At 41.3% G+C, this 20,344-nt stretch overlaps 1 protein-coding gene across 1 annotated transcript; it reads right to left on the bottom strand.

The window, feature by feature from the left end:
* Nucleotides 1-2: 2 nt before the first annotated feature.
* On the bottom strand, nt 3-19,430 carry LOC139647764 (sorting nexin-14-like). The gene is given in 31 exon segments (XM_071523734.1): nt 3-544; nt 2,255-2,311; nt 2,676-2,767; nt 3,290-3,385; nt 3,808-3,972; nt 4,202-4,325; nt 5,577-5,696; nt 5,983-6,023; nt 6,162-6,273; nt 7,381-7,481; nt 7,733-7,816; nt 8,401-8,587; nt 10,474-10,606; nt 12,392-12,418; nt 13,060-13,118; nt 13,990-14,042; nt 14,045-14,113; nt 14,354-14,515; nt 15,494-15,608; nt 16,063-16,143; nt 16,292-16,336; nt 16,605-16,680; nt 16,874-17,030; nt 17,133-17,217; nt 17,346-17,433; nt 17,539-17,582; nt 17,696-17,774; nt 18,239-18,312; nt 18,656-18,776; nt 18,910-19,083; nt 19,256-19,430. Coding segments are annotated over 30 exon segments (2,826 nt in total). The 5' UTR covers nt 19,047-19,083; nt 19,256-19,430; the 3' UTR covers nt 3-502.
* Between the last annotated feature and the right edge of the window lie 914 nt (nt 19,431-20,344).

Raw genomic sequence — 20,344 nt, 5'->3', positions numbered from 1 at the left:
GTTCCGTCCACATTTTTAGTATAAAACAAAGTTGCCACATAGCTTACAAAGAAAAAAAATGTAAACAAACTAATTCCATAGTGGCAACATTTCAAGCCAAATGTGTTACAAGTAGTAAAGAAGACAGTTCTCCTTAAGCAGTTTTCTCACCATGTGGTTTACAGTCTGTGACCACATTGTTTCCCCAGCTGCATCCAACACTCCTCAGTAACACAGATACGAATTGTCATTTACAATAAGATTGATCACAGAAGAAACACTGTCAGTGCAGCATTGAAACTGTCTTTATTTTACACAGTAAATTGCACATACAGCAGGAGAAGCCATAAAGCCTGTGTCTTCTGTTCTTGCTATCGACTGGTGTCCAGGCCTGGAGGGGCGCTGTACATGAACTCAACCTGTTAGGTTCAGGTAACCGGACCAGCAAGTGTCTCTGCAGTAGGTAAAGGCCTAGTTAACGCCTGACCAGGACGTTAGCTCTTGTCCTTTATACTGTTGACTTTTACATCCATGGAGCCATCACAGAGGTCTCCTTCTGCACCTGCTGAGGAAACAAACAAAAAAGTGTTAACATGGGTGTTCTTTTTTGTTTGCTGGCAATATTTTAACCCCCAGAAAACCTACAGTTAATATGTCATGGCAGAGGTACTAATTCTTCAGTGTGTTTAATAGCCTTATCTTATTTTGAAGATTTAAATATAAAACAAATATGAATATAACACCTTAGGGCTATGCGTAAAATCCATGCATGACTCATAGGAGAGAGAGGATAATATATCATTATGCACCATAACACCTGGCCTAAAAATACACAAGAATTTGCAGTGTATCAGGAGTATTGATATAACACATCATGATATCTTCGGTTGTTGTCCCATTATCTGATAAGCACTGCGTTATACAGCAGAGTCTACATACAGAGTCAGTACCACATTGAGAGAAGTTACTAGGGCATGAAAACACAAGGAATCCTTTGGCCTGTGCTTTTGCTGAGAATCCTCAAAAACCACATGAAGGTGTGTTTGCCTGCAAGACGAGCTTGTCACCTCTTAATATTTCAAAGACACCTCCAGCCACAAAGAGAGACATTCGGTTAGGTAAAGAAACAGGACGACCTACAGCTAAAACATGTGGGAGCCTGAACACATAAGCTTTTGTATGGATTAGTGGAACGCCTCCTGGTATTTTTCTGACAATTTTCCGCATGAAGTAATGTAAAACTAGCTGATCTTGGCTCAGCTAGCTTTGCCAAAGATGACGATGCTGTCAGATACAGTCCAACTTTCAAAGGCATCTTAGTCCAGCTTTTCGACTTTTCCCATGTCTAAATATTCAATGCTGAACTTGGCTAAATACACTTTAACATGAGTGTAAGATGCAACACAAGCTATTTCATAAAGCATTGTGACTATGTGGGATTTTGACATCCTGCATTACTTACTGTATGTTTTCCTCTCACCTTAGACCTTTTCCACCTCTGAACAAACTGAAACTGCCGTTGGGTTTAGCCAAGAAAGCGTGAAATGAAATGCTAAGACAGTAACTTATTCTACACAGAATGAGACCCTCATTTATGAAGCCATTATGAGAATTATCACAAATGTATGTGAGGTGACATTAAGAAACTTGTCAGTTTTGATTTATAAAACATTACTATAGCGTCAATTTGGGTGTAGGATCCAACATGGAAGGCATATTTATGAAAGCACCAAACAGACAGGCAGTTTATCCTCAAATGAATATACATGTTGGATGTAGACTTCCAATCACCTAAATGGAGTCATGAAGGCTTATTTGCATAATTCTTTGATTAGAGATGTTAAGTGCTGCTCAGTATTCATCTAGACTTCTCCTTTCTCAAACCATTGCAACAAGATGTGCACCTCCCTTACTATATCCTCCTAAAGGACATGCAGTGATTGAAAGAAAATAATGGTAGCTTTATTTGTTTGGAGTAATTAGTCTGGAATATTTCCACTCTTCATTTCTGTAGGTTATGATTTGTCAGACATCATGATTCAAATTGTAGCAAACAGACTGCAGGAGCAGGTTGTAATAAATAATGCATGCTGGGCTATTGTGCCTGTCTATAACATGCAGAAAACAACAGTGTACACACATTCACCAGACATGAGAATGATGTCACAGATATGATCAAGATCAAATTAATAAACACCATATTTTGTGGGAGAGTGACTGTACATTCATTTTAAGATCAGCTGGATTGTGCACTCCCTTTAGAGTGTGTGTTTACCTTGTTTAGCTCAGGAAAAAGTTCTTGAATAGCGATATCCAAAAGCACGTACGTCAGCTGAGGAAGACAAATGCAGGGAGAAGATGAAAAGTGTCAAGACCATCGATCTTTAGATGAAAGTGTAATATGTGTAGATCAACAAGCATATTTCAAAAACTAATAAACTTCTGAGTTGGAGGGAAATGTGACACTCCAATCCACATGGATTTTCTGGTATGTCAGACTGTGTTTGATATGTATGTAATGTTACATACCGATGTAACAACCTTTCCTCAGGACAATACTGTCATCTTAAGTCTTGACACAATAAGTAGTCCAACAATGAAGCTCAAACATGCAGAGGAATCCTGTGATGTGTTTTTGCCTGCAAGCTGTGTGTGTGTGTGTGTGTGTGTGTGTGTGTGTGTGTGTGTGCATTTACCTGTTTGTTGAGAACTGGCTGTTGCAGTCCATCGAAGAGCAGACGCACTCCTTCATACTTGGCCTCTTCTCCGATGCATTTCCCCAAGAAATCTAATGATAAATAGCTTATGAATTTGTAGCCAACACTTGACAAGGCGTGTAATCGTTTTCACATGTGATGTAAGTGAGAATGTCTGCAGTAAGCTGCTGTCCTGCTCACATTATTTTTAACCACAGAGTGTAACTATGAGCCTGGCACAGTGTGAATGTCAAGAAAAACACTATTTTAACATGCTCTTTTTTTTTTTTTCAACTGAGCATGCTACATTACATTTATTTGGAAGCAGCAGACCGTACATTTCTAAGATTCAAAATGTCCCAGAAGAAGTCATGCTGCCCACACCAGACAGTAATTAATAGATAAACTTATAAATATGAATCAATATGGATAAAACAGACAAAAGCACATATATTTAGGCTATGTTCTTTTATCTGTTTCATCCATATTCATCTATATATACAAGTTTATCCTTGTATTGCTGTCTAATGAGGGCAGTAATGATCTCTTCTGGGATGCATGGATCCTAGAAATCCTAGTTACCAAAACAATACCTGGAAGAATTAAATGGATACCTGGAATATAGCGCATCATTTCCTCAAATGTCTTTTTTGCCCTCCTCTGTTTGTCTTGGGCAGAGCGTGGCTGGCTGCTCTCACAGAAAACTGCATCTAATACAAAGAATACACACATCATGTCACGTCATTTAATGAACCTGTTTAACATATCGCTTAAATGTGAATTTTAAGATCTCTGTATAACAGGCAAAGGCTCCTCCAATTTGCATACAGTAGCGTTTGAAAAGAACAAACGATAAAAAATTTCCAGACAAAAAATTTCCAGACAAAAAAAATCCTGTATTACTTTCTGTACTTTAACAGATCTTCTGCTACTGCTAAAGTTATATACATTTTGTAACTTTATCACCATCACACTGTTTTACTTTCTTGCTTAATGTTCTTTTTCAGACAATATGATTATCTGAATTATTGTCTGATTATACCTCTAAGCAAGGTGATGAGTGAGACCAGCCGATGCTCCTGCACCACCTGGTTCAGACAATATGATTATATGAATTATTGTCTGATTATACCTCTAAGCAGGGTGATGAGCGAGACCAACCGATGCTCCTGCACCACCTGGTTCAGTTTGTACTGCAGGTAGTAGTCTGTGTAGGCCTCCAACGTATTCTTGAACAGGATCCTTCCGCCCATCAGCAGGTGGTGCAGCCAGTCAGGGATGTGGAAGACCACCCGACCTGGCAGCCATGAAGAAGAAAAGAGATACAGAGAGAGAGAGATGAAGAGGAGGAAGAGATAATACTGCGAGCTAAAGACCATATTTGCAATATTCTAGGTGGTCTGAAAGAACGATGGGATCTGCTCCAGCGGACAGATGGAATGAAATAAATAATTAAAAATGTGTTAAACAATAAATTGTGATGAGTAGATTACTATTTCAAACAAGCTCAAGGAGACCTCACTTACCCAGATACATTAAGTAGTCATACACCCCGTCAACTGTGATCATTTCCATGAAGTAGTTCTGATTGTGTCTCTTCTCGGCCATCTCTGACCGGTTGGCGTTGTTTCTGAAGAGGTCGTTGAAGAGCTGGGAGAATGGGATATCATTTGTTTTACGAGTGGAAACCAGTTAAAACAAAGACTGTGTTATTATATTTCAAGAACTTCTTCCATTCTGGGTGACTGATGAAGCTCAGCTGAAGTAAGCACTAGCGTGAGATTTGTGTGTGTGATTTAATGTTTTCAGCTACAAAATGTTTACAATCTAAAAATAAAATGTTTAATAAAAGACTATCATATTTATTGAAATTATATGACAAGTGGTTTAGTGCCTATGGCCCCCTGCATTTTCAGGTACTGACACATTTGTTATAGTTTTTAGATTAAGCTGTTATTTTGCTGTTGGGAGGTTTATATTTAAATCAGCCAAAATGTGCTAAATGTGTGTTAAGCAGGTATACACTTGTGAAAGCTTTCGTAATCTCAGTAATTCAGCCTCCAGCCTGTTGTCAAGTTAAATGCTCAATGAGGCTTTTGGGGCCAAAAAAAAAAAGAGGGTCAGAAAGTCATCTCAGGACCATGTCAGGCCATATTACAATTACAGATTTTGTGAGCTACTTTTAGAAATAGAAGGTCCAACGTTTGGTGACCTAGTTTGTTACAGAAAGTGTTTGACATTGACAAGAGCTCTCATCGGGAAGCAGGATTTCCAAATTGTAACTTAAAATAGTGTGTAGCGTGACTTGATATGCCATCTGCATTCAGTCCTCACTCTCTCCCAAAGGCCACGTGTCTAACACTATACAGATCACCATTGGCTGGGAAGCTGCCTCCTTCTTCTTTTTGGCTCTCTTTTGTTCTTAAGAGTTCCAGTTCAAGTCCCTTTATTGCAACACAGCTGGACCGGAGGACTACAATTCAGACAAATTGACTGTAACTTTGACATTAACACAGAGACATAATAACATTAACAGATAGAGTTCCTAGAGTGAGAGGGATGTGGGCTGTAACTCTTGGCAGATGCATACTACAAATTTGCACTATTGATGCTATTTCATTGTTAATGATTTTGCCTGGTGCGGTACTTCCAACCTTCCCTAAAACACTAACCCGTAATGCTTGATCCATGACTACATTAGTTTGGATTGTAGGACCAGAAAGTGGGAACCTTCCAGTGTATGCAATCAAAAAACCCTGAGTGTTAGGAGGGACTCAAACTGTACTCTACTACATTCAAACATTTTCTTTGGGGTTTGGGACTACTTAAGTGGGCGTGTGAAAGGGAGCGAAGAAGTGGGAGTAGAGAGGGTAGGATAGGGGGGAAAGTTGAATTCCCAACCTTTTTATCATTTTCTGAGGTGGGGCTCAGAATAGTAAGCTCAGGCCGGCTGGGTTTGGGTTTGGGAGATTCACAAGAGTTGAAGAAGGACTGGATGAAAGGCTCCAGATGCTGCCCTTTCTAAGGAGGGAAAAGGGCACAGTATAAGTTACAGTGAAAGTATCATTTCTCTCATAAAATGTTGCATTAGTCATAAAAAAAAAATAAATGTTTAATGGACTGTTAATGATCTGAGACGAACAAAAGTGACTGCTTGCATCTGTAGTGATGTGATGGAAAACATTCTTATCATGAAAAGATTAGATTGAGGGATGGAAAACATTCTACAGAGTCCCTCCTACACACACACACACACACACACACACACACACACACACACACGCACACACACACTTGCATTACTTACCTCTTTTATCAGTTTGCTGGGCACTGACTTAATGATTTTCCCTGTGAAACATAAATAATTTATCATATTTATCATAGTGATTCATGTTCTGTCACATTATCCCTTCATTAGAGACACAAATACCTGGCCTTGTCACATACTCTACATCCCATTTAGCCAGAATCGGCCCCATGCTGTACCTAGGTTGACATCGGGCAACATCTTGTCCAGGAACTGAGACTCCATACTGTGAGGGGACAGAAAGTCAGCCAGCAGCTGGCTGTTGCTCAGCTCAGGGTGCTGCAGAAGTTTCTGCAAGGGAGACAGATACAAATTACACTGATTATGTTTGAGTTTTTCCATACTGGGAGATCTCAAGTGGGCTGGTATGTAGTCTGATTAAGGTGTTCTCAGGTTATCTAAGGAGCTGGGATCAAGACAGTGGTGTTCAAATGTTTTTGTTGACCTGAAATTGGGTGACTATTGAACCAGTACACAGGATCTGATGTAACTGTCCTTTGTTAGGGTGAGCCCCCATATAGAAATCTGGCATGGATGGCAGAAGAAAGAAAGTGTGTGAAAGAAGGTGTGTATCGATGAATTAGTACAAAAAAAGGACTATAGTTCATTATGACATTTAGAAAAAGTACAAATAAGGGAAATGAACAGCTGTCAGTCCGCACTTTAACTTCATAGCATTGTGTCTTTTCACATTCAGAGGATTGAGAGTACAGAGCCAAAACATAATTCTCATCCAAATACTTGAAATTCACTTTCTAACATTCTTGAACAAGAGTCAGACACATTTGACACGACCCGTCAAACATAAGCTGTATATGATTTTTGTGGAATGTACTCTTTCTCCATTTGTGCTGCACTCTACCTGCAACAGAGCTGAAACTAAAATTAGGCTCTCTGATCCTATTAATACAAACAAATTGATTTAGCTAATGAAAACTGCAAAAACACTGTTTGCACCGGTGCAAGGAGGCTTATTTTTCTATTCTGTAGCTCTATAACATGCCGCTTACATTATTGAACTGCTTGTTCATCTCTCCAACTTATTCTACTCACATTCACAGTAGACATGAGGCTTATTTCCCGGTCGAATTGATGAATACCAATGTTTGGTGGGAAATTGGCACGCGGTCATTTTAAAATCAGATTGCCTCATACATTTGCTTGATGAATGAGGGTCACTGCTTTCATTTTCATCTTAGAGAGACAGCAGTCACAGTTGTATGTTCAAATTATTTTCACCTCTCTGCACAGGAACATTTGATAGACAGAAGTATAAGGCTTCTTGTTGAATTCTGGCTCATTTACAGACACATCGATCGACAGGCAGCATGCCTGTCAAATACAATTAACAAGCAAGTGAGTGAAGTGAACTTCCTCTGTTCTCCCCAACATCTCTACCTGAAGGTATTCCTGGAACTCCTCCCGTTTGGATGTTAGGAACTCGTAATTCTTTGGTCCGATGATTCTCTTGGAAGGCAGCTGCGCGTCTGGGAACGAGCCTAGGGAAGGTGTTACATTTTACAGAAATAAGGGTCTGGGAAAACAATAAAAGGGCAAGCTATGTGTGTCCCCACTGTAATGTCGCTGCCATATCAGTCCCTAAACGATGCAACACAGCGATGAAACTTCTTGAACCCCTAAGGCTGAGGTTCACTTGCGCCCCAAAAGAGATGATGAAATACAATGGAACTGCGCAGTGGCCACCCAATGCAAACTGAAGCAATATTTTTGCAGAAAATAGATAACCTACCATGAAACTCAGTGAGCTTTGATTCAAGAACGTAGAACTCCAGGTATCTTCTGTACACAGACCAATGCTCAGTCTCATGCCCCACTGCAGACAGACAAACACAGGGCAAACATATCATAAGAGGTTCTGCAATGACCTTTTGTATATTAAATACATCAAGATCAGTAAGGCAAATGACAACGGTATACTATTTATGAATGTAATCTAACAGTAAATGGTACATTTTTAAAGCAGCACTAGGCCACATCACACATCGGCGGCTCCAAGTGGCAGTGAAGGGTAATTTGAACTTCAGCACAATAATATTTACCAGCCTGGCCGGTCTGTGATGCTTTATACCAAAGGAAACTAAAGAGACGAGAGAGGAAAAAGATCTAATGTTGGTGAGTTCAGCACTCGCTCGCTTCTGTTTAGGAGACAGTTTGTATTTTCTATATCTTGTCATTGAATGCCATTTGGGCAAATAGGACGAATCTACAGGGTCTCAATTAGGGGTGGACGGAGTGTAGCTTTAAATGCATCTGTGAATAGGAACTGAATGTAACATGTTCTACCTTTGATTGGTCAAACATACTTCTAGTGCAAGAAGAATGTCCTTTCTCTTTCAGATACTTCAAGGCAGAATGACCTCAGTCACACGAGAGTAAGCGAAACCACCTCGGCCTCACCTGCCTTCCGGTCATTGCGCTCCACATCAATACAGAACACGGGAATCCTCTCCCTCTTCACATCGTCGTCATAGAAGTCGATGTAAGGGATGGTGATGTTCCAGGCAGACAGGTTGCGGGGGGTGCTGGGGGTGGAGGCCGCCTCCATAGGGGAGTCATCCTCCAGTACCATTATGGCCTCCTCCACCTTTGAGAGAGGAAAGCAAAGAGAGAGAGAGAGAGAGAGAGAGAGAGAGAGAGAGGTTAAGTTTATGGTAAGCATTTCCTAGAGAAATGGGTCAAACACATGCAAAACACTGCAGGTAAAATATAATGAATAGAACTGAATTACAATTCATGTGTTTTCCACAAGTCGGAGCGGCACCAGCGATCTGTCTCATCTGTGTCTATGTTCACATTGTAACTTGCTCAACAAATAGGCCTTCCCCCATCAAAGTTCATGTAAAGGACCAAGAAGGACATTAACTTTTGGAAAAGGTCCGCTGAGACTCAGCAACAAATACGGGAAATGCAAAAGAAAACATAGCACCGCCGCTTATAGTCAGTACAGGATGCGCAATTAACGAAATATTTGCTGACATCCACCTAACTAACTGCACTGTTTTCCTGGGCCAGCTGTTGAAGACCAGTCATGGTTTCTATACACATAGTCTGTTCTGCCAGTTCAGCCCCTGCCCAATAGGCAGCTACAAAGGAAAAAGTAGAAGTCTTCAGATCAGCACTGTACAAATACGACACACCAGAATTTTAGTTTCCTCAACCAAATCAAATACCAAACCATTTTTATACGAGCCTGCATTGTGTTTTCATAGCAAATACTTCTACCTTAAGGGAAAATGTGACTCACTTTAAATAGCACATAATTCCCAAGCTTCAGAGCAGCACAATCACTTTCTGCGATCATGAAAAACTCTTTCAGTGCCAGAAAGCAGAGATCTAAGACTCAAACCTGTGATGTCACCAACATGCAGATTCTGGAGCTGCTCTGCAGGAAACACATGGAAGACAGGTTTGGTGAAATGGACACCAGAGCGGCTTTCCTTTCCTTACTCAGCTATGCCACCGTGTGGTAAGGAGCAGTTTCACTACATGTTGTGAAACTGACAGTTTAACTGCTTTTTGCAGTAGCTTGGTGGTAGTCTAACGAAATTCAAATTTCATCAGGATCAGGTTTGAAGTAGTTACTTTTTTGTCCTTTTGAGGTGTTGTAAACTACTGCAGCTACCAACTATTTTTGGCTATAAAAGAAGGGAATTTCATTTTCACCCTCTTATTTATGGTTATTCTTATTTACTTTAACTGTCAACGTTGTACTGGTCAGAAGTTACAAAGTACTTTCTATTTATTTATTTCAAGTTATACAACAAAAAGTTAACATTCCTTTGATTTTTTGTGAAAAACCCAACTTGGGTTGTTTAGTTTGGGTGCATAACCAAGTGAAAATGTAGGAATGATGACATTATATCCAACAGAAAGTTTGTTGCACTTCTTCCTCTGATGAACCCAGACAGCCAGCGTTATTTGGTTTGTGTTTACATCCAGAGTCTAGTTATCAGCTATCGGAGTGTGGGCATTATCAACACAGTGGACAATCCTTGCACTTAATTTCATTTTAAACATAACATTTTTGTTCATCCTTATCAGTGGTATTCTTGCATTTTGTATTAAATGACATTGCAGATGTAAATAGGGGCATTTTTTGGAAAGCAGTTTTAACTACTTTTTCTAAATTACTTCTTGAGGGTAGCTCTGCTGTTATTCAATTTCTTCCAATGTGAAGTAACTGATATCTTGAAAAACTATATTATAGCTTCCCCAAAACTGGAACTAACAACAGTCATCACCATCTTTGTCACTTAAACCCTATAACCTTGGTGGTATAAGTGCATAAGCAAAATGTTAGTTCTCCACCTATGGTCTGTTGTCAAATTTCTGACATATTGCATACAACTTGTCAGAGATGTAACATGAATCACTTTGGATTGCAAGTCGGAGCAGATAGTTTTATCGGTGGAGGGAGGTTCTGCGACACTAGATTTGAATGGGTATGGGATGTGTGTAGATCAGTCTCACCATATCATCCTCTCCCTCTACCAGCCCGTAGGATGGCAGCATGGCTCCCTCCATGGTGGTGCTCTTGAACACTCCTTTGATCTTACTGCCAATGCGGCTGATCCCAAAGGACTCGCCCCTTTTCGACGTGTTCCTGCAGGCCAGAGGGAGAAGTTATCAGACTGAGCGCGTGACGGAGGCGCGGCGCATGGCTTCGGCACAGCGCATGCAGATTGGGAGAGGTGACAGGGAAGGAAGGAAGGAAGGGTCGAAGGAAAGGAAGGGAGGGAGGGAGCAAGGCGCTGCAGCCAGGTATCGCGAGTATGCATGGGGAGATAAGCCAAGGTAGCCAAACCCGAGCCAAAATATTCAATTCACAGCCATTTCACAGAGAAATGCCTGGCTTGCAGGGTCAAAAGCGAACACAGCGCACAGTGAGCAGCGATTTCATGAACAGATATTACAATGTCTGCTTTCATGGGGATCACAAAGTGAGACTGGTGGCGGAAGACTTTAAACTCAACTTTCAGTGATCACATACATTGAATGTGATCAGTAACCAGCCAATCAGCAAAGCCACACAATATCACAGGTGTTCTGTGTGACTGCCTGTCAGATAAAAGTGAAATAAAAGTCACCATATGGCACATGGTGATATACCCGATACACAAGACATACAATCTCATTCAGAAACGTAACACCACAAAGTCAATGCATTGTGGGAAAAAAAAAAAAAAGAGCACAGGCATGTTTATTACCTATACAATACCAAAGAGTAGGAGGAACGACATGTGACAAATACAGAAAAACAGGGTCCCATGCATTGGTCCCACCATGCAGGCGGCTGGCCGGGACTGGGGGTCATGTGGGGAAAGTGGACGACATGACATCACACCGAGCGACCTGTAACAGACCAATGATGGACCCTGACTTACTTCGGTGATGAGTGGCGGTGGGTTAGCGAGCCATATGGGAAAGTTGTGAACGTGGACTGGGCATGGAGGGAGTTAAAAGATGCAGGTGAAGAGCTGCCAGAGGCGGTGAACAGGGAGGACGGGGACTCGGGGCTCCAGTCCCAGGAGCTATGAGCAGGACGGGGTCACGCCCCCCGCGGGCAAAGGAGGGACAGGACCGTGGATCATATCAGGGCAGGCAGGATGGTGGTGGCAGGATCAGAGTGGACAGACAGTCACAGACAAAGCACAGTCCATGGAGGTGATACATGGATGGAATGACGGGCGGACAAACGGGCAGAGTGGAGGGGAGTTAGTGAATAACAGACATGGAGGGAGTAAGCCAATGAGGCTTGTGGTTGGTCAGTGTTCATGAATGGAGTGCCAGTAAGAGAGCCATTCTCTACTATCTCTTCTTCCTCCTTTGAGTGGCAAAACTCATGCTGCTATGATCACTGCCTTCATAACAAGGTCGTTCTTTCAATCAGATGAAAGAAAAACAACATTAAACCAACCAACACCTGGCCTAAAGCACCTTTTGAGTTCCTGGTGAACAATCTTCAGAAAATAATTCTGTAATTCTTGAGGTGAGAAAACCCAATTTCGAAAAAAATCAAACCAGGAGAATCATTACAAATAAAACCTAAGCCTTTTTACAATGCATGTTATGTCTGGTGAGCTGCATGACTCTTACTTAAAGTTGATTAACATATTCTAATAAGGTCAATCTTCTCAAGAGCCTGCATTCATAGCACTAATACAAAATAGAACAAATATTTAACAGTAAAATTATATTATCAATCACACAGTGCACGTAGAATTGAACCCCGGGTTGCAGCAGGGACTTGTGAATTTGTTAAAAAGGCAGTATATCTTCCTCTGTGGACCACAGTCAGGCAAGAATATAGTTTCTTTTTTATCTTGCGTGCAGCAGTACTGCCCAGCCAGCCACTGTTCTGATCACCACACTGATGCCATATACTCACCGAATGTCATCCAAACTGAGGCTATTTCTGGAACAATATGCACAAGGAGTTAGTGGCAGGGCCCCATGGCCACAGAGACACCACACCCCGCGATAAAAACACAGCAGGTGACACCTGGCTCTGATCAATTCACTTTCAGTTCAATGAAAGCTTTCATTATACTGCACAATTTCTTTTTTAAATCTATGTTTTTTACTGTTAAATACAGCTTTGCTTAACTTTTGGGACTGAATTAAGACAGAGCTGAAAGTGAATTTACATGTATATTTGAGGCAGCTGGCACATACTATATTCTGACTTTACATCGCAGTGGCCATTGGGATACAGAGATTTGTGAACAATTAACAAATACGTCAACTAAACAAACAGGGAAAACAAAAGTATCAATGAATTTCAGAAAGCACAGAGCAGCTTGAGTTTCACGTGGGTGTAAACACCACAACTGATTTTCTGATTCAAAATCAACTACCCAGTAGGGCATTCTGAGTTTTTTTTTTCTGCTTTTTGTGACTTTAAAAGAGACTAACAAAGCTGATCTGTGCCTTCTGTCAGCTAACTAATCAATCAACATCACAGGTGAACATTACAGGCAATCCTTTCTGTTGTTAGGTGAACAGAAACACACACACACACACACATACACACACAAGCGGCAGAGTGACACCTACCTGCTCATCTTGGAGTTCCTGGCAGGGGACTCGGCCCCTCGCAGAAGCTGCCGGAAGTACTGGAGAAGGACATGGAAAGAGGAAATAATCTGCACTCAGTGTGAAGGTGTTTTAATGCAATCACACCCTCCCTATGTAACTACTGCTATATAATCAATATTATAGAGCAGCGCTGTACCAATAATCATAATAACACGGTTTCATTTGGGACAGGGGGAAGGAGCGGTGATGGGATATACGTTTAAATTCAGAGCCGACACAAAGGCGCAAGTCGGCCTTGTTTATTACACATCAATTCTAAGAAAATTACACATCGATTCTAAGAAACAAAGCTATCTGGAATATTATTCGTTTCCAGACACATTATTCATGCAGGGCAGTGGCTCGCAGTGGACAATGGCTGTTTACTGAGCCGCCCAGCTGTATTCAATGAGAGAGCCTGTGAGGGGTGAAATTCGGCTTGGCAGCTTGGCACGATGCCAGCGTGAGCCCATTGGCCAGTTGTGTGTCTGGTATTGATGACACGGTCGGTAGCGGTTGGTGGCAGAAAGATCGGAAGAGAACAGGGAAAGAGAGCCGCTGAATTCCAATCAGCCCTCAATCCAGCATTTATCCCATACAGTCTTGTTATATCTAAGAAGACAATTGATAAGTATAGCGAAGATCTAATGATGGGCCATATTAGGCGGATAATGCATTATTACCATATTTCTAATACCAAACAAATCCTTTCAAAATGACAGAAGATATTAAGTCTTTTATGCCAAAACAACCAAAATGTTAAGGGATTGTATTTCAAATGCAGAGCATTCCAGAGAAATGCCAATAAGGGAAAAGAGGTGATTAATAATTTGAGATGTGCCTCAGGCAAATCTTGTCAAGCCAGTTGACAGTGAGCTGAGTGATTTGTTGCTGAGTACAGATGCTAACCTCATCGCTGTGACAGAACATGGGGGTGAAAACATTCTCCAGGAGGGACAGACGTGCTCATAGGCCTCAAACAAACACCTCATGGTCTGTAGCTTCACCACCTCCGGATACGGGCCTTCAGCGACTGGGGAGCAGAGCACAAAACACAATTTGATCATACCATTTTATGCAAAAACTTTTTAAACATATAAGTTAACAAAAAGAATAGAACCAAACACATGCAAACAAAAACCAAAGAAAATTTAGAGTTGAGAAGGACTCTATTTCTGTGATAAATGTTCTAATTCTAATAGGTCAATTAAGTATTTATTGGCTGGTGCCACAGCAGTGGACTGTGTGCTTCTTCAAGATCCCTTTTACGTACTATTGCGTATTTCTTCCACTATGAAGGGGTCGAAGCGGATCTTGTCGACGCTCTCGTCCAAACCCAAACAGTAGGTCTCGTAGATCTTCTTCACCTCCTCATGAAGCATCATCTTCTCTGAGTCGGACAGCTCCGGGCAGAGTATCTTATCGTTGAATTCCTCTGAGAAGTTAAAAAAGACAAATCAAATCCCCTATCTAAGAAACAACAAGACTGCATAACTGTGGTAATAATAAACTTTATTTGTATAGCACCTTTCATACAAGAAATGCAGCTCAAAGTGCTTTACAACAAAGAAATTACATGCATGAAAATAGACATAGAATGAGCATAACATAAGATGGAAAATAAAACCCACTGAATAATAATACAAAATAAAGTTAAGAAATAGAGTACATAGAATGCATAAAATCAAGTAAAATACGACATTTTAAAAGAAGTGCAGCAGTGCATAAGTGCGAAGCAAGTGCAAAAAAAAAAAGAGGTAACCATGACTATATCATTTTTCTGTTTGCTTCTTGTTTCATACCAAAGGTGGACAGGATTTTTGGGGGAAATACATTTTTTTTTATTAATTATTAATTAAACTCCTTTCTTTCATTTCTGACTGTCAAGATGGTGACAGAGAGAATAATTAGCTGTTTACATGCATGGAGAATTTCGTTGTTAACCCGGTTTTGGGTCGATGCATTTAAACATCATAACTTGGCTAGAATAAACCGGTTAAGCTCATGCTCGTATTATCAGAAACCCGGTTAAGATGACTGACTTAACCCAGTATTAAACAGGTTACTGTGGCATGGAAACATCTTACTCACTTTTTACTCATTTTTGGTTTACAAGCAGTACTTACTATTACTATTTGGATCATCATTATTTCCCCTGTATTAGAAATAACCTACTGCTCTGTCATACTTTTTTAACAAGTGGACTATTCTATCTGTGGGCGGGACATCACAGGAATATTCTGTTCACTGGTTTATTCATGGCAACAGGGATCCTCAGTCGCAAGGTATCAAAGGCTCATGTGAACAACTTATCCTGAATAAGACCTTAGCCAGAGTTTGGCCAACAGGTGGGCTACTCTGTGCAAATATGTCTTTTAATGACATCTGAAAGGATTTGTCAGGCTACACTTACCGACTGTGAGGCAGAACTGGAGCACATGGACAGCTCCCTCCTGCTTCAGGAAGTTCATGAAGCGAAAGAGCAGGTCTTGCTGCTCCCTGATCTCCTTCAGCTCCAGCTTCAGCACCTGGTGGGGGGGGGGGGGGGGGGGGCAGTGAGGAAATTAAGTTGGAGAGAGAGAGAGACATGAGGGGAGAGAACAGAAAGGGGAGAGAAAATAGAAACTGACCAAGGCAATGCTCGATATGTTCCTCCAAATTCTTGTTAAGTTGAGTGAGGCATGTGATGCAAGGCCGAATCTACAATACATTCAACCTACATATTGCTGTTGTCAGGTGAAAACTTTTGTATCTGAAAAATGTCTGTTTTTCAGGAACTAAAAAAAAAACAACCCTTGTTTTTAGCTTGAATCATGCATTTTTCAGCTTATAAAATTGGTTTTGAAAAAGTTTCATAAACCCAAGGGTCATAGAACTTTCCCAACCCATAGTGAAGCATGTAATCCTTCAGCTGAAGTTAAGACAGCGATGATATTGCGAATACATATTAGTACATTCTGCTGGACGGGAGAAAGTACTTACTGAGGCCTTTGTATTCCGATGATCAGAGTACTTTTGCAGGAAAGGAACCAAAGTTGAGGTTGGCTCCGTGGCTTCCTCGGGCTGCAGGGACACAAATGGGTAGAAAACATGGCACCCTTATTCACTCTGAAGAATTACATATACTCTGTAGTAACATAGGCTATTTAAATACTCAGAACGCGTACAACGTTTCCCGTAAACATCAATACACTGTTCAGCATTTACTTACAGGGGAGTTGTCGATGAATATCAAAATCAAATGATTCACTGTGTCCTGAAATTGAAAGACACCAGTAAATAAGTTCACAAAAATCATGTCATATATTGTAATTATTTAGTCCTAGTACAGTTGAAAACAAATCCTTGTTTTCCACTAGCATGCTCACAGTAAACTAGTCTATCCATGGCCTGGTTTACCAAACACAAATCAAGAGTAGTCTTGGACTGAGAAACTGTATCAGCAGGGGGCGTCCAGTGATATCAGTTCAGGACTACGTTTGATTTGGGTTCAGAAAAGCAGGCCTTAGTGTGTCTACACTCACAGGATCAGCCAAGTAGTCCATGGAGGGAAGGAAGACAGAACCAGCCAAGACTTCTCTTATCAGCAGAGTAAGAGATCTGAGAAGAGCGGACAGATGAGGCAGTAGGAAGCAGAAAGAGAAAGAAAGAGGAGAGAATAACCTTTATCTACCTTTCTATAGGGTCAGCAGAGTCAGGCTTTCTCCTTAGGGGACAGCAAAGTACATTGGTTGATGCTGTGATGTTTTGTGAGATAAGTGGACGTTGCAGGACCTTTATTGCACTGAGTTACCTGCAGTCTGAAGCCTTGGGCGGCAGGATGTAGGGGAACAGCATCTCGGTCAGCTTCCTGAGGTACAGGAGCTCGTCTCTGCGACTGCGGAGCGCCACGTGGAGATCAGGGCCGTATTCCTCCAGGGCAGCTTGCTGGAGAAACTCTGAGTTCTTCACTACAGAGGAGAGCAAGAGAGCAAAGAGTTTGCTTTGTTTTAATTGTTCTTTTAATTGTGCTCACAAGAGAGGAGACTCTGGACGATGCGTATTAGCAATACCTTTCTGTCTCGCTTTGCTAATTATTTCAATGTGCTTCATGGAAACTTTAAGCAGCTTTTGTGTGATGAGGGACGACACATCCACCTGAAATAAACATAATAAATTTAAAGTCATTCATGTTTTTGGTCCATCAGCAGACTAAGCCTTTAATTATGTGTAATAAAATGTATGTATGTATAAATGTACGTATGTATAAATAATTAATTTGTCACCTTTTGGGTTCGACGGACCAACACAGCTGCGAAGAAGCGCAAAGTCACTCTCAACTCATCAACAAATGCCTCGTCATCTGTGATGTCTCTGCAAAAGAAACATTGTAAAAGTAATTTCTGTCAGCACATAAAATGTATAATATCACTGCATTATGTATTAAGGCTAGCAAAGAGTACAGGAGCATTATCTTACCTATACCAAGGATACACAAAGTTTTCCAGAACCAGCTCCAGAATCTTGAAACAAAACAGGAAGCGCTTATGATCTGATTCTATTAGAAAGATTCTATTAGAGAGAAAGTAAATTTAATAACGATAATAAATAATGTTGTTCCATGCCGATACATTACCTCTGAAAGGGAGGCATCCACTTTAGAGGGAACTTTCAGGTCAAGCCATGGCTGATAGTTTTCCAGTAATAAAGTCGGTCTGTCAATAAAATAGGGTGGAAAAAATCTTTACAACAGTACACAGATTAAATGCAAAGATATTTTTTGACCACTAGAGGGGAGTGTGACATCAAGTACTGTTCTCTGATCCAAATATGTAAACAAGATGCGAGCTTACCAACAGCTTTTACAATGGATTGAGCACTTACAGCAATCACACAAGCCATCATGTGATTATTATCAATTGTGCGATGTATCTAAAAATTATATCAGTTGCATGTTGACAAACCAGATCCTAATGAGATCAAGGCTGACTGATTTACATAGAATATTCTCTATTAACCCAAAGAACTATCTAACACTGGTCTTGCCAGTTTACCTTGCTCTTTGCCTCCAGGCGAATCACTTTGCTCCTTGATCTGTGTTCTCCAATTTTTAATAGCCTTACGCAAATTCAAATACCCTAACCCTAACCACAGCACTGAACGCAGCCAGGTAACTCACCTATGCCTTTTGCACTTGATTTTTCCACAAACAGCACAACTATGGCCCAGTGGAAACAGCTCCTGCTGGTACAACTGATAAGAGAGTGTTAAAGTAGATTAAGTGAAAACCCAATGATAGAAAGCAGAACAGCATGATAGACACACACTCAGTGATCCAGTGTGTGTGTGTGTGTGTGTGTGTGTGTGTCTGCTGCATCCTGTACAGTTAGTCCTACAGGAATAATGGGGATCCATACCCATCATTAGCTGCAACTGCAGGAGTATATTTCCACTGGCGGACTTCTATCACCTGTCAATTAAATATCAACTCATCTATCCAATAACACTCTTTCATCCGCCCATTACATGTTAATCCATCCATCAATTTTCTGATAGGCTTACTCAATCAGTCACCCAACCTTGCCCTCTGACCTACCTTGATCTTTGGCTTGATGGAGACCAAGACGTTGGGCAGCAAAGACTCGGGTCCCAGAGAGCAGTAGAAAGTGACGACTCCAGCCAGGAAGGACCAGAACACCATGATAATGTGGATATATCTGTAAAAACATGGAAATCAAGCTGCTGTTGACTAAATGCGGAAAGAAAGAAGCTGATATAAGCACTCGAAATGACTACAGGACAGGTGTCAGGTGAAGCAGCCTTGATGGAGGGACAGGACAGGACACTCACCTGTTCAGCAGGACGGTGGACAGCAGCAGGAGCAGCAGCAGGAAGCAGAAGACTGGATACTGGCGGCCCAGCTCTCTGAGCCGCTCCAGCTTCATCCTGTGCCTTATTTTCTGCAGATAAGCTCGGATGCATCCCATTGTAGTGGCTTTTGAGTGTCAGTGCACATGTATATTACTGTAAAATAACGAACGCATTATGGAGCGACTGTCTCTCAAACATATAGGGCGTGCAGCTGCGACATACAGCAGCATAAACTCAAAATCTTGTCATCTCGTGCTATTTCATAATATTTACATAACCAGCATGGTGCAATAATTGTATACCCGGCATCAACTCCAGCACTTACCGTAAGTGGTGCTGTATGGCGTATGTTGTGAGCCATTTTTTCACAGTTTATGTAGTCCAGCAGCGACACCATCATGAATTGACAGAATAAAAACGCAGGCTGCCTGCATGTAGGATCAACGCAGGATCGGCGACGCAGCCTTCCCGTATACAGCTGTCAAGCCCCAGCCGGATCAGTGGCAATTATCCAACATCATCCGTGTATGGACCCTGCTAAAAGTCTACCACTGCTGTACAGCTAATGGCCGCTGTCCTCAAACTGTCATTTCTCTCCATTGTGGAGCAGTGCGTGCTGGTTTTCAGCGCTGGAGACGCATGATGTCACCTCCGCCCCGCTCCGCAGCAACATGCAACATTCACTTACTGCCATATTAAACAAGGGCATCACCATGTAGGCTACATATCCCCATATCGATGCGCTATACTTATCCTATACTTCCCATATACCCACTACCAGCGACAGCAATAAATACTGTACACGAAATCAGTGAGGCAAGCCTTGTAATAAACCTAAATAAGTGCAAAAAAGACGTGCCCAAATTAAAACAATCAATAAATAAGTAAAATGAATTAAATACAATTCAACAAAATAAAATTCAACACTCCTCCTGCCTGAGGATGGGCGCTATGGTGAAACCGAGAGGTCCTGCTGCTCCTGCCGCCTTCCAAAGGGACAGACAGAGGGAAATAATAACAGGCAGGGTGAGCTAAAGGCATTAATAGGATAACGGGGAGGCCCCCCATTTGATGAAATCTTCCCCCATGTACCCCCAAACACCCAACCCCACCCACTCTACCCCGCCCAAGATTTTTGTTTTCAGATATAATTTACTTTAGTACACGACTGTCTCTACTGTAGATGAACAGATAACAGTAAAGAGAGAGAACCTATGATCAGAAAAGTCAGTCTTATAGGTTATATTAAGTATTTGCCAAATTACACCATTCGTTTTCTTCTTGGGACCCCTCCCCACTAGGATAACACACTCAGGCCAAAACTGTATTATTAACATTCAATCCCTCTCTACTATGCAACAGAAAATGGGGGTCAATATAGCTGAGCCTTCTTAGAAGTCCTCATGAGAAGATA

The sequence above is a fragment of the Centroberyx affinis genome, unplaced genomic scaffold, assembly GCF_046629955.1.
Source record: "Centroberyx affinis isolate AG114_WGS23_722 - 3 ecotype Tasmania unplaced genomic scaffold, CSIRO-AGI_Caff_v1 ptg001111l_1, whole genome shotgun sequence".
NCBI lineage: Eukaryota > Metazoa > Chordata > Actinopteri > Beryciformes > Berycidae > Centroberyx > Centroberyx affinis.
Note: the sequence above shows the minus strand (reverse complement) of the source record. Positions and strands in the feature narration are given on the sequence as shown.